This window comes from Cupressus sempervirens, chromosome 11 (assembly GCF_028749045.1).
Source record: "Cupressus sempervirens isolate cs-2001-9-10 chromosome 11, ASM2874904v1, whole genome shotgun sequence".
Taxonomy (NCBI): Eukaryota; Viridiplantae; Streptophyta; class Pinopsida; order Cupressales; family Cupressaceae; genus Cupressus; species Cupressus sempervirens.
This window is the reverse complement of record NC_143128.1, coordinates 783,604,468-783,618,134: the sequence shown is the minus strand read 5'-3', so window position 1 is coordinate 783,618,134 and position 13,667 is coordinate 783,604,468. Positions and strand designations below refer to the sequence as shown.

Sequence of the window (13,667 nt, the reverse complement as noted above, 5' to 3'; positions counted from 1 at the left end):
ATTTTAAAATGTTTTTCATTACTTAAAATATAAAAGATTTCAACATTAACAAATAGTCATTATTAATTTTAATATACACAAATTATAATTAATGATTGAACATTATCATTTGCGAGAAGAATACATGATTGGATACATTTCTATGTAATGAGAGAAGTCTAGTGTTTTTGCACACAAGCTCACACAGAGGATTTGGGCAAGTCTCATAACTTCAGGCAAATAAGCATTCACAGGAGGGCATGGTTTTTACTCAGAACCCTGCATACCTTCACGATATGAAACACATGCCTTACAACATGAAAATAACACCACCCTACCCATGACACTCCCAAATGTATGTTGTACCTTGAGTTGGAGACATGTTGTGTGCCCCTTCTACAATGCCCAAAGTCCAACCAAGACCTTAATGCACTTTGTGTGTCTACTGTATAAATCCTTTCCTACTTTTTTAACTCTTTTTTTCTCCTTGCCCCTTTATTAATCCACACATATAAATAATTTTTCATAGGTAGTTACAAAGTTACATCCTTTCATAACAACAGTAATCTGTACTAATTAATTACATTTATTTTCAACTTTAATTACAATTTATTTTCATGGAAAAAGTCCCATAACAAGTTTTTGCACATATCAAATCAAGGGTCAAAAGAATGATCAAAAGTTTCTCAATCTTGGTAAATAGCTATGAGGATATTTTTTACCCTAACTTGTGCGAGCACCACAAAACTCTCAGGGATGCAACATGTATAGAAGTGGCAACGAGTAAGCAAAAGACACAAACACTATATCTTGCATATAAGTGATGGAATTGTGGTCTCCTGTAGTGTATTGTGCTTAGGGTTTTGCATTGCTCGAAATTTATTCATTTGGGTGTGCAACGCTTCAATGCAAATTTCGGCACCATACAGGGTGTTGAGTTAAACATGGTAATTAGTGTGAATGCTATTAGCGATATTATATGCATCCCTTTGCTTTCAAAAGATGTAAGGAAATTTAAGGGAGGAGATTTGGAAGCCTAATGGAGTAGGATACAACATACTCAGCGTTTTTTTATAATCCGGTGATAGGCAGAGATCACAGAGCTAGGGAGCCACCTAGGTTATCTCTATTTATCAAAGATATGACCTACAAGAACTTGTAGGATTTTTGCTCCATTTTGGCTATTATCTATGATTTCAACCATGATTATGATGTTCACCTTTTTCAGATGGGTGTTCTTTTTAAGCTCCAAAAATAGGAGGCCTTTTGGTATGACTTTGTTGATGTTTTGGCTTTTAAGCAATCCACTCATTGCTTACCAGTTTTCCCCAGTAGTATATGTCCAAGTATTGATCCTAACTCGTGAAAATGTTTTTGCATTAGAATGCTAGTTTCCTTGGATGCTTCATGAACTTAGCAACTCATAATCAAGAGACAAAGAGGTTTCCTATAATAGTGTGGACCCCAATTTTGTCAATCACATAAGATTTTTATGTGTTTTCCCAATCTTTCTTAGTCCCTTCAATTCAAGATCTTTTGGGATGGAAGTTAAGGTCCATTCCACAATTCACTAAAGAACAAAAATGGTTGCATGAATGCATATCATCCTCATTGTGAATGGTTTTTGGGGAGAGATGTTTCTTTGATGCAAGTCCATGGCTTTACAGAGGAGCCTTTTCGCCTTCCTTTTTGTGTGTTGAATCACCCTTTGGCTTTAGATATTTTGAGACGATTATAGTTGAGTGTCGCATAGGTGTAGGGAAGCATGATACCGTCATTACACATAATAAGAAAACCCTGGGACCCTTCACATTAGAGAAAAGGCTAGACATGGAGAGTGTGCTCACTTCAAAGCTTCTCCAGATTGGTCTCCTATTAATTGATGACAAGTAGAATTTTGATTCCGATGAGTACCTCACAAAGTGGAAGAATTTTATTAGATATACAAATCATGAATATTGGGTTAATGGCATGAGCCCTTCTCAAGAGAACTTGAACTTGTATATAGATCTTACCTAGGTTCCTAAAGTTTATTCTTATCCATGGCACAAATTCTATAAACCCATTGGTATTGTAGAGCCCTCCATGAAAATGCCCGCCAATCTTCAAGGAAAAATGGAGGATGGTGTGTGGTCAGAAGAGAAGAGATTGACCTTTTGGATTTATAAGCAGGAGGTTGTGTATTTGCACACAAGTATTAGGAGTCGCACCACATATTAGATTTGAAGATATATGGTGAAGTTCAATGGTGGTTATTCAATTGAGCTAGGTAATAGCCCTAATGAGGGTGGAATTGGTACAATTGAGATTGTCCCTATTCAAGAGGTCAGCGCGATGACCCACAAAGGAATAGAGCAAACAAGTTAAGCAAGTGCAACCTTCTCCGCCCATGGGGTTCTTAGCTTCTCACGAAGTTTCCAAAAGGCCTCACATTGAAACAAGAAGGAAGAGATATGATGAAGCTTGTGATTTTCAGCAAGTTGTAGGCTTTGGTGCAGGTTCACCACATAAGAGACAAAACACCATTGGTAGCTTGGGGGTACTCAAAGAACAAACACTTCTACCATTGTACTATCTATATCATCAGTTCAAGTAAACTTTTCTCCCCTTCTTCAATAAACTTGGTATTTCATTCTTCTTGGTGCTTCCATTACTCTGTTTCCTATTGTATCCATAATGGCATCCCTAATTGTGTTGTTTGTCTCCTAATTTTCCTCAACTTTGCAAAGAATGTTTGTTAGCATGATCATGATTTCCTCAACTACTATAATAAATATTACCCCCCCCTTATTTCCCTTTCCTCTATTGCAAATCCATTTTCAGCACTCATGGTAACCAAAGCATTGACTTTTGATACTACCCCTACATCAATGTCATCAAGTGTAATCCCTACAATCTTTCCACCAGTTCGTACCCAACAAGTAATTCCCCCATTATCTCCAATTACCATGTCTATGCCACTCCAAACCCAATCACAAGTTTCCATCATTCAAACCCCATTCACACTTTTGCCCTAAGTTCCTTTTGCAAGATAATATATCCCATCTTATACAGATTTGATGCAAGAAGCTAGTTTAGCCAAGCTTGCTCGATCCCAGGGGATGCAAAAGAGAAAGGAAAAAGATGCACAAAAACCAATCAAACCTAATTTGCAAACCTTTTATAATGAAGAGCATCAGCATCTATTGTTTACACCCCTCACGCCAAATGTAGCAAATTTGCGATAATCAGATGATGTTGGATTACAAGGTTTAGGCTATAGGAGTTAATTTGAATTTCACATAGCCAGAGGACATGGTCATTCTTGTTGATGAAGCTCAAAGTGTTTTCTCCAACTATATGAAGAATGTAAGGCTCCTTGATAAGGCTCACATGGAATTGACCAAATTGAAAGCTACAATTGATCATTTCCAACAAAGTGAGAAGTCTATGGAGGCTGAAATCTTGCAACTCCAATCATCCGTGTAGTAGAAGGTGAAATACGATACATTGTTATTGCAGGTGTCGAGCATAATAGAAAAATTACAAAACAATCAGGAAGCAAAAGATGAGGCTCTCAAGAGCATACAAAAAGAAGGACATGAGCTAACACAACTTCAAATTCAACTACGGGTAATTTTCATTGTAGAATGAACACCTCGTGTAGGAATTAAGTGACGCCCAAGTTCTTCACACCCAAGAACAGATCACAAGAGAGGAGAAGGTTAAGAATTTAAAAGATGAGTTGTCTCAAGTCAAGGAACATAAGCGAAAATTAGAGGCAATTTTGGCCAAGGAGAAAAATGATTTACCTCTAAGCAATAAGTGAACTCAATGGTCATCATAAAGCCACAATTGAATAATGTAGAGAAACTAAGGAAATTATTGACAAAGAAGCTAGCCTTGATATAAGCGGAAAACAAGCTTTTGACAAAGAGTTTGCAAGCACTTCCTCCAACCCCTATTGATCTTTTGCCAAATTTCCAAGTTATCCTAAGTACGAAATGGGCAAAAGTGAAGCAATTTGTTATCTCTTTTCAACATGCTTTTTGATTCATGATAGAAGCTCATTCTTTGTGTGTTGAGGTCAAGCCTATTATTGATCAATTTTCAAATTTTGTGACTCCAAATATTCCAAATGTTAGACGACTCACAAGTTGGCTATGCACTGCCTCCATATCAAGATATCATTGGAGTTGCATTTGCAGATCATAGGGAAGAAGTGAGCGTACAATTGTGATCATCAATTTCCATAAAGCCACCCTTTACACTCAAGCTATGTTGTCTAATTTAGAATATGTTGTTACAGAGGCAAAGGGGTGATTTCAAGAGTTAGAAAATATGGATTAACATCATGTTTCAATTCTCATGAATATATTCTACAGCTAGACGAATTGGTCGCCAAAATTGATTAGCAACTTAATCAGTCAAACCTCCAAGCAATCTGTGCGACTTCGCAGTTTGATCAATTTGAAAGGTTGCTTTACCCTATTATTCAATTGCAAATTCTATTGGAATCAGACTCCGAAGATCTAAACTCGTGTCCTTTCAAGAGCTAATCAAGTTGGACCAAGAATATCAGTGCTTGAAAATCATGGTGTTACCTTCTAAGAATGATTGCTCCCCTTACAAGTCGAGATTGATAATCTCCTTAAAACCAACAAGTGAGACTACTCTACATAGTCAGAGTTTAAAGGCTTTTGTAATCTCACAAGATAGATTCCCCTTAAAGTCACAAAGAATTGTGAATTAAAATCCATGATTTCACAAGAAAAACCTTTGGTCGTTGCTTCATATTGATCAACATAACTAACGAAAAAGTATAAGCTGCATTAGCATTACTAATGAAAAAGCAAAAGCTCGACCAAGTACTCCCTGCAATATTGTTAAAGGTGGAGTTTGTCATCTTAATTCTTAAGACATCAAAATATAAATCATGTTTTCAAACACATACAATTCCTCAAAGCATATTATTTTTTAGATTTGGTCAAGTCCCTCATGTTCCATAGAAGGAACCTCGTTTTTTAGCTATAATTAGTGTCTATTGTCCTCTACCTTATATTGGTGATTCCTCTTACAATTTCCTTACGTCTACTGCATCATTGAGATGTATGTCCACTTTTAGTTTTTGAACCCACATCAAGCCTCTTATTTATAGTCTTCCTCTTTTGACTCATCCAAACCTCATCATCCATACAATCACTTGAAGAAGCATCTAAAGAGGAAAATATTTTGTTCATGAGTGGGGAAAGGATTCTGGAATCTGTGTGTGTGGGGTGGTAGGGTTTTAAGTGATCCACATTTTTCCATGCTCTTACAATTACCAGGAGTGGTGGGTATTGGGAATTCCCTAACACCATACATGGTAATGGGATGGGAGATTTCCCCTTCCTCTAGCAAAACTTCCCCTTTCTGAAAGTTTAAATAGATTGCTTTCCCTACATTGTATTCTTGGGTGTTTCCATCGACTTTAGTAACCCATTAGTGAATGAGTACTAATCACTCTCAACCTTTGAACCTTCACCAAATTTATTAGTCGTGATTGTATACTTTATAGGGGAAATACAGATCCGCTTCTATTTTAGGGGTTTATGTGTGGGAGCCATGCAAATCAGAAATTAATCCAAATTCAGAACATTTATGTCAAAAGATCGTAGTGTTTTCATTTATCAACACTTGAGTCCATTTACCCAACTTAGACTGCAAGGTAATGAAGTTGGGGAGAGTTTTATTAACAGCAACATTTACACAAAAATGAGCAAACACTAACCTGAATTTCAGCTTGGTCATATCATCATTAAAGACATAATGACCAAATGTGTTTCCAATCCATTTGAAAACCATCCTGTTAGAGAACTCAAGTGAGTCCTAGCATACAACCCACACTCGTGTTATCTTATTTAAGTTTGTTGCAATATGAAAACCCAATTTCCACCTGCACAAGAAGAGACAGTACATCCCATACGCCCAAGACCCTGAAAGGACACCCACCAAATCCTCTCCAGTAAATATATTAAAAAATAGAACACCAAACATAGCACTAATCGTGTCACTCCCTTTAAGCTTCCATTTCTTTGATGCCCATTTCTTGACCATCCCAACCAAGGTATTGTTCATTGAGAAAACAATACGATCCACCACCAAGTCAGGCAACAAATGAGGGTTGGCAATCATTCTTTGCATAGGTTCCAAATTTTTAGAATTCGCTACATTATTGTCGTTACATCCTTGTTTGGAATCAATAGCCAGCTGCCTTTTGAGGGAGGCCTCAATGGGCAATGCATTTGCGGCATCCAAGGGGAGGCTCCTTAGGCAGGGGAACATGGCTCCAACCTCCATCAGACACCATAGTGTTGCAGAACTTAAAATTTAAAACAAAGCTGGAATGCAATGAGCGTGATCACAATTTCCTATGTTCAAGTTTAATGACCTGGTTTATTTTTATCTCCAAGATCACACGAAATTATGCATTTCAAATCTAAAAATAATTTACTATATATGTACAGGTAGATTTATCTCTGTCATGCAATTATCTTTGCACTTTGTTGCCTGTGATTTTCTTTCCCACTTCAACATGGTTGTCAAATCATCTATCAATATAAGAAATGACACCATGGAGGATTTCACAGAAGCAGCCTCAATTATACTTATTCAATTCCATCTCTGTAAACATTAAAGTAACAAAAATATGTTCTACTAAAATATTAAAAAGCAAGCCAGAACTCTTTCATTTCTGAATCAAAGAACACATCTTAGGAAGAGTAAATATAAACATATATAAAAATTCAATCACCAATCTTCAACCCATATTCTAATCATGCTAACCAATGTTTCCTCCTCTATCTCAATTTGAGTTTATATATATTTGTCAGACAAATTTGCATGTTTTAGATCAATTAATTCTCGCCCTTAAAATCCTTGTCCACAGCATTTTACCTGTCTTTTGTCTAGGGGTCACCCTGAGAGATGATTGTTTCTAGATAAATGCTTTTTTTCCAATATACCAGCTCAGCAGCAACCATTTCATCTGAGTATTTGGGAGCAACTATTGACAAATAAAATGACAATGGGAAGTTGGCCATAATATAACAACATTTTAAAAAGCTCATTCTCAGCAGGTTTACTATCAAGTCAAAAGAATTGACAAAAAACCAGCTGTGTAAAATAACATACAATTTTGGGTACAAAATATTTACCTACGTTGAGATTCTGAACATAACTAGAAAGGTTGAGCCATAAAAGCTTATTTCTAAACACAAAGATATGCCCAAGATCCATCAAGTTGTAAACGAGAATACAATATAGAAAAGAAAGAGATGTGAGCAAAAGTCTCGTACTATTCACGTTCAAATGGAATCAACATGGTTCACACTATTCATAGTTTTGGTATTTGATACAAGAAAATCTATGACAATAGCAGATCCTTTCCACAAATAGGGCATTTCAGACCACTCGCAAAAGGACATTTAACAGATATTATTTTGAAAAAAAAAATTGAAGATTGTGCAAGATGTGTATCTCTAAAATATTTCACTAAATTGACATCTTGCAAGGATTCAACTAGTAACTTTCAGATTCCTTTACTGAATACTAAAATATTTCAATAGCAATCGTTGCCAACGAGATTGCATATCTATTATAACGATGTTATAGCTCTTTCAAACTAGAGCAACAGTTTGCATCAACATATTGTTCATATTTGCACAAGAACTTACTTGAAAAATAATAATTCACCTATGCAAGCAATGCCAGTTTCCCCTGTGATGTATTCTAGATGACATTTCTTTTACACACCAAGCTGGTGCATTTCAAAGGGTTAAACAATTCATGTAAGACAAAATAACCAAAAAGCATCTTGCGTCATTGACATAATGGCTAGTGATGAACACTTGAGTATTCCGCCATTGCAATCCATTTATATCTTAAATCATTGAGAAAACTTGTAGACAAAAAGAGATAAAGGAAAGCCTGACAATCAGGCAAAATTAGCTAGGTCTCCCTAATTATGTGAATGTGGAAAAGTGATGCCCACAGACCAAACATTTTACAAACACAAATGACCATTTAACAAAAAAATTGATATTATCTGTCTTTGCCAATATAAAATTCAACTATTTTAGACTATCGTACTCCTGTTTAAAAGGCAATTATTAGGTTGAAGTCAACCCAACTTGCTGAAATTCCTTAAATAATTCTGACTATATGTGGGAGTTAACTAAGAATACCAAATACTCATCTGGAATTCTTACAATGTCAAACATTTTTTCAATTGAATTCCATTTAATCTCCAAGCAAGACAGAAATATCCACCCCAAAGAACCCTCTCTTGCCCTTGCTTGGAAATGCCATGTAATCCAAAATTCCAAATGGACTGTAATTAAGATCCTCTTAACAAGAAAACTCAATAAGTTAAGCAAGTTACACCTATCTTACATGTCAATCCTAAATGCTCAGTGTCCATTCATTGGAAGTTGTTCGTGAGATTGAATATCACAATCTTGGATGCCAATTGAACCCATGCCGCCTGTCAGAGAAATATCACAATCTTGGCATGTTTTTCTGTTGGATTCCAACTTGTCTTTCTCATTCTCCTCATCTTCTTCATCAAGTGCTGAACCATGACTGAGTAACTCTTTAGACTTTCAGTATTCATCATAATGTGCTCGTCTATGCTCTTTAAAACTTAAATTGTTGCCAGTCAATTTGTTGACAGTAGCTCCAGAATCTGAGAACATGTTTTAAGGAAAAATTGAGACAGTCAAAAAAATTATACTTAACTTTGTGCAAATTAGATAGGGAAAAAGGGACACTTTGCACTGCAAGACACCACCTTAGGTGTGCATTCTTCTATGGGGAAATTTGACAACAAAAAGTTCACCATTGTGGTTTCTGCTTATTCCCACATTTCCTACAGATTAAAAAAGACAATAGTTGAGAAATGTGAGCTTATGGGATGAGGTTCACAGGACATGTTATTGATGTCTCAGGGATGAAACAAAAAAAATCAATTTTTGGGAGTGGTGAAAGGTTCGTGGAGCTATGGCTATTAAAATGACGCAAACAAGCTAAAAGTGGAAGAAATTTCAAACATAAATTCAATGATAGTGGGCAGTCTGCTCTATATTTATTTATGTAATGTGCCCTTTTTGAGATAAGAGTTAATAATAAGCAATAATAATAAAATTAAAATAAATTTAAAATCAAAATACAATAGAATAAAATAAAATTAAACAAAATACAATTAAGTTTAATGAATGGTCAAAAGACACGAAATGAAAAGTTGTGTCTCCCTCAAAAATGAGAAATAAAAGGGAGAAGAAAACTTCATTTGAAAGGGGATATGTGTCATATGTTCCATCGTAATAAGGTTCAAGAATATAAATCATAAATGAGCTTTACATAACCGACATTGAGAGCTGGACAAATAGTTTAATACTTACCATTCTTTCAAACTGCTTTTCCACTATGGAAATTGGTGTGGGATCTACTATTTGTTCCATCCTTTACATTCTAATAAGGTTCAAGAATATAAATCATAAATGATCTAAACATAACAGGCATTAAGAGCTGGACAATTTTTTTAATACTTGCAACTCTTTCAAATTGCTTTGAACCAGCAATCTAACCTTGACCACTTGACCACTTGGGCGATTGGTGTGGGGTCTACTATTTGTGTCATCCTTTACATTCTAATAATGTTCAAGAATATAAATCATAAATGAGTGGAACATAACCCACATTGAGAGCTGGACAATCGTTTTAATACTTAAACAATTCTTTCAAACTGCTTTGAATGAGTGATCTAACCTTGACCACTTTGGCTATTAATGTCGGGTCAAATATTTCTGTCTTCCTTTCCATTCTAATAAGGTTCAAGGATATAAATCATAAACGAGTTGAACATTAACAGACGTTGAAAACTAGATTATTGTTTAATACTTACAATTCTTTCGAACTGCTTTGAAGGAGCAATCTAACTATGACAAATTTGGTGATTTGTGTGGAGTCTACTATTTCTGTCTTCCTTTCCATTCTGTCTGATTGTTGGATGTTAACATACAAATTGGGTCATCCTTAAACATCACACACTAATGAAGATAGAAGAAATTAAGCTTGGAAAAATAAGTCAACATTGACTATTTGTTAACACTTTTAACCTTGGAATAAAGCCTTAGAATGTGATGGGAGGAAGAAAGAAAGAAACATATAAATAAAAGAGTGATGGAATTAGAAAGGAATGGAAAGAAAATAAGTGACTCTTTCAAAGGGCAGCAATGAAGGATTGTGACTCTTTCAAGGGCTGGTAATTAAGATTGTGGCTCTCTCAAAGCGCAGAAATGATGAAAAGTCGTGACTCTTTTGAAGGATGGTAATTGTGGAAAGTTGTGACCATTGCAAAGGGTAGACATGATGAAGAAGTGTGCCTCTCGCTCCCCTTGGAAGATATAAAGGGGAAGAGGTTTCATTTCAGGAGGATATTCAAGAGAGATTGATTTTGGGTATAATATATAATTTTCAAAGCCAACAACAAACAGGGGTGACTCCATTCTTATGAGATGGTGACCCTTTCACCAACGAAGTATAAAGGAGAATCCATTCCAAGCCTTTAAGGATTACTTATCAATCATCATTCATGAATACATCCAAACAAATCCTTCATTCATCCATCATTCATTAATTCCTTGAGATATCAAGCAAAAAATTATCAAATCCTCATCAATCATCAGCTTATCTTGGGATCAAGAAAATAAACAATTCAGCAACCAAACATCTCTATCTAATTGGCATTTGTTTGATCATCATTCACTAATGTATCAAACCAGAATTCATTACATCAACACTCATTCATCATTTAATTAACAGTGACCTAATCTGAATCATGACTCACCAATACCTCAAATCATACAATCAAAGGAATTCATTCAATCAATCAATCATTCATACAAATATCACTCATTCAACAATAATCGAATGATCAAATTCTGATTTGAATAGAATTCAGAAAAAGTGCAGCATCTAAAATATTAAGGAAAGTGATTGGTATGCAATATTATTGTATTTAGTATTTATTTATTTATAGATCTGCAGAGCAATGCAGTAGCACCAATTTCCTCAATTAAATAGACACCCATTGAGTTGGTTGCTTGTGGACCAAGGGGACAGATTGACCTGGCTGATTGTTCAATGCTATTACGTTTAATTGAGGAAGATAGTATCACAGCATACAAACAGAAAACAAGACTGCTTGTGAGCCAAGGAGTTGGACTGACTTGGTTGATAGTTCAATGCTCTTAGGTATAATTGAGGAAGATAGTATACCAGTGTCCTAACCAGAAGCATAAGATCAGTAACTATTTAGCAAACTTGCAGTAATCATATCAATAATTAGAAAGGAAGCGTAATGGGGAGATGCAAGAGTTGGGCTAAGGAGTCGGATTAAGTTAACTGCTAGTATGACACTCTTGGGCTTAATTGTGGACGGTAGCCTCTCAACATCATAGGTGTTTTCCCCTCAAGTTTCTAATATGGTTGAAGCTATTGTGTGCTTGTTTACATTAGGAAACTTCATTATCATTTTTTTATGTTGACTGATTATTTTTGCTAAATTCAATTACTATTTTGTGGTCTAGTTAAAGAATACTCTTGCAAATAAATTGTATCTTTGGATTTATTATTTTTAGGCAAAATTAGGGATATCCCAAAAGGGGTATGTTACAATTTACTTTTATATTTAAACACAAAGTAATCAATTAGCTATAGCATACCTCCCCTTTTAAGAGTTTAGTACTTTTTCATTTAATAGTTAATTTTTTGTATATTTATAAGCCAAATGCAACATCCTTTCTAGCCCTGAGAAGAGAGTAATACCCTCCAAGTTCCTGTAAAGAAGTCCTCAAAAGATCTTGGACATTGAGAACATCTTCAGACCTGTGGGAAAGCTGAGTGTCTAAGAAACCTATGAAAGTTATTTGATTATAGCAATAAGTGGCAATAGCTGTAATTGGCTTACGGACTACCTTAAGGCAACTCCCTTATTCAAAAGCTCCAATCTAAAACATGAGAAACTTCCTTCCACCATAATGCAAATAGCTACAGGACTTTACTAGAAGCCAATTCCTGATAATTATGAGATGCTAAAGTAATATCAACAAAACACATAGTTGAATTATATCTCCCTCTGCTCTCTCCCAGTGAAACCTCAAAAGCAGAATCAACCAATGCATTTAGATATACTTATCATCTCATAATAGAGCAACCACATGAGATAATGCCTCCATTTCTTCAAATATTGTATGGTGGCATAGAACTCTTGATCATATGTTGAGTAACTTTTCTTTGCATCATTAAGCCTTTCACTGAAGCAATAGGCTTTCCAAATTGCCTCAAAACAGCGTCTATAGCAGTCCCACTAACATCAAATTCAACTTGAAAAAGATTAGTAAAATCAAGCAAAGATAAGATAGGTTTCTCTATTATCATCTGCTAAAGTATTTGAATTTTTTTATCAGCAGCCTCTGTCCATGGAAACACCTTCTTATCTCCTCTAATTGTATCAACTAGTGGGTCACAAATCCCTCTAAAATTCTTTATGAATTGTATTAAAGCTAGCCCAACCATGAAAGCTTACCTCAAACATACTCTTAGGAGTAGGTTATTCAATGGTTGCCTTTATCTTCTCCTCATCAAATCTTCAATCCTTCTTCTGAGATCACAAACTCCAAGTATATTAAATATGGCTTCAAGAAAGTTCTCTTCTTGAGATTGATTGATAGCTTCTCTTTGTGCAACTTGTCTAATACCATCCTTAAATGCCCACGATGCTCTTCCTTTGATTGACTATAAACCAATATTTAATCCAAATATACCATGACAAAACCCCTGGTGAAAGCTTTGAGCACCTTATTCATAAGCCTCGTTAAAGTGCATGGAGCATTGTTTAAGTCAAATGGCTTAACTTACGATTCATGGAGCCCACAATTTGTTTTAAAGATAATTCTTCACTCATCTAGATCCTAATCTAATGATAGCCACTTTTCAAGTCTAACTTATATATATTTGGCTCCTCTCAAACAATCCAATAAATCATCAATTCTTGACAATGAATGCCAAGCCCCAATTCCCCAAGTCTTAGAGTCCTTGAAACCTTCCAATGTTAAGGACAGGGTTAACAAGGTAGGGGATGCAATTGGTAGGTCTGCATCAAAATCAGAGCTCAATTTTGATCACTAATAGTATAAAGGGCCGTCTTAGGCAATGGAACCCCAACGGCTGCCTGTATCAGTTGTATCCTTAAAATCAAAACCTTAAACAAAATTAAACCCTTAATCTCATATCTGAATGTAAACCATAAAAGCACTGATCCACAAAACACATGAACACATAACACCAATACTTTTGATGTTGAAAACATGTTAGGGGAAAAATCATGGTGGGGATCAAACCCACAAGATTATCTACTCTGCTATAAGCACTATACCCTATGAGGAGTATTGCAAAGGGGAATGCACATGCATTTAGGCACATTGCCTAGAGCCTACTGCTCAAATACAAATACGGGCAATAACTCTAAGAATTACAATAAGGGCTACAACCCTAAATGAACAACAATCCACAAAACATGAACTGATTGATAGCATCTTCCTTATGCCAATACAATTCAAACGAAGTAAATCTTTTCCTTTTCGTAGATTCCATTCATACCACTTTAC

General features: G+C 35.5%; 1 protein-coding gene across 12 annotated transcripts in view; it reads right to left on the bottom strand.

The window, feature by feature from the left end:
- LOC149531928 (protein phosphatase inhibitor 2-like) overlaps positions 1-13,667 on the bottom strand; it is a 150,158-nt gene that overhangs the window by 102,899 nt on the left and 33,592 nt on the right. For 2 of the 12 annotated variants that reach the window (XM_089808991.1, XM_089808987.1), the window contains exon 4: positions 8,016-8,683. The exons of 6 other annotated variants lie outside the window; for them this stretch is intronic. In XM_089808991.1, the coding sequence (XP_089665117.1) occupies positions 8,601-8,683 (83 nt within the window). In that variant the 3' untranslated portion in view covers positions 8,016-8,600. Of the gene's footprint in view, positions 1-6,581; positions 6,622-6,716; positions 7,004-8,015; positions 8,867-13,667 lie in introns of those variants that run through there. 4 more of the 12 variants (XM_089808995.1, XM_089808986.1, XM_089808989.1 and 1 more) reach the window with 4 other exon arrangements.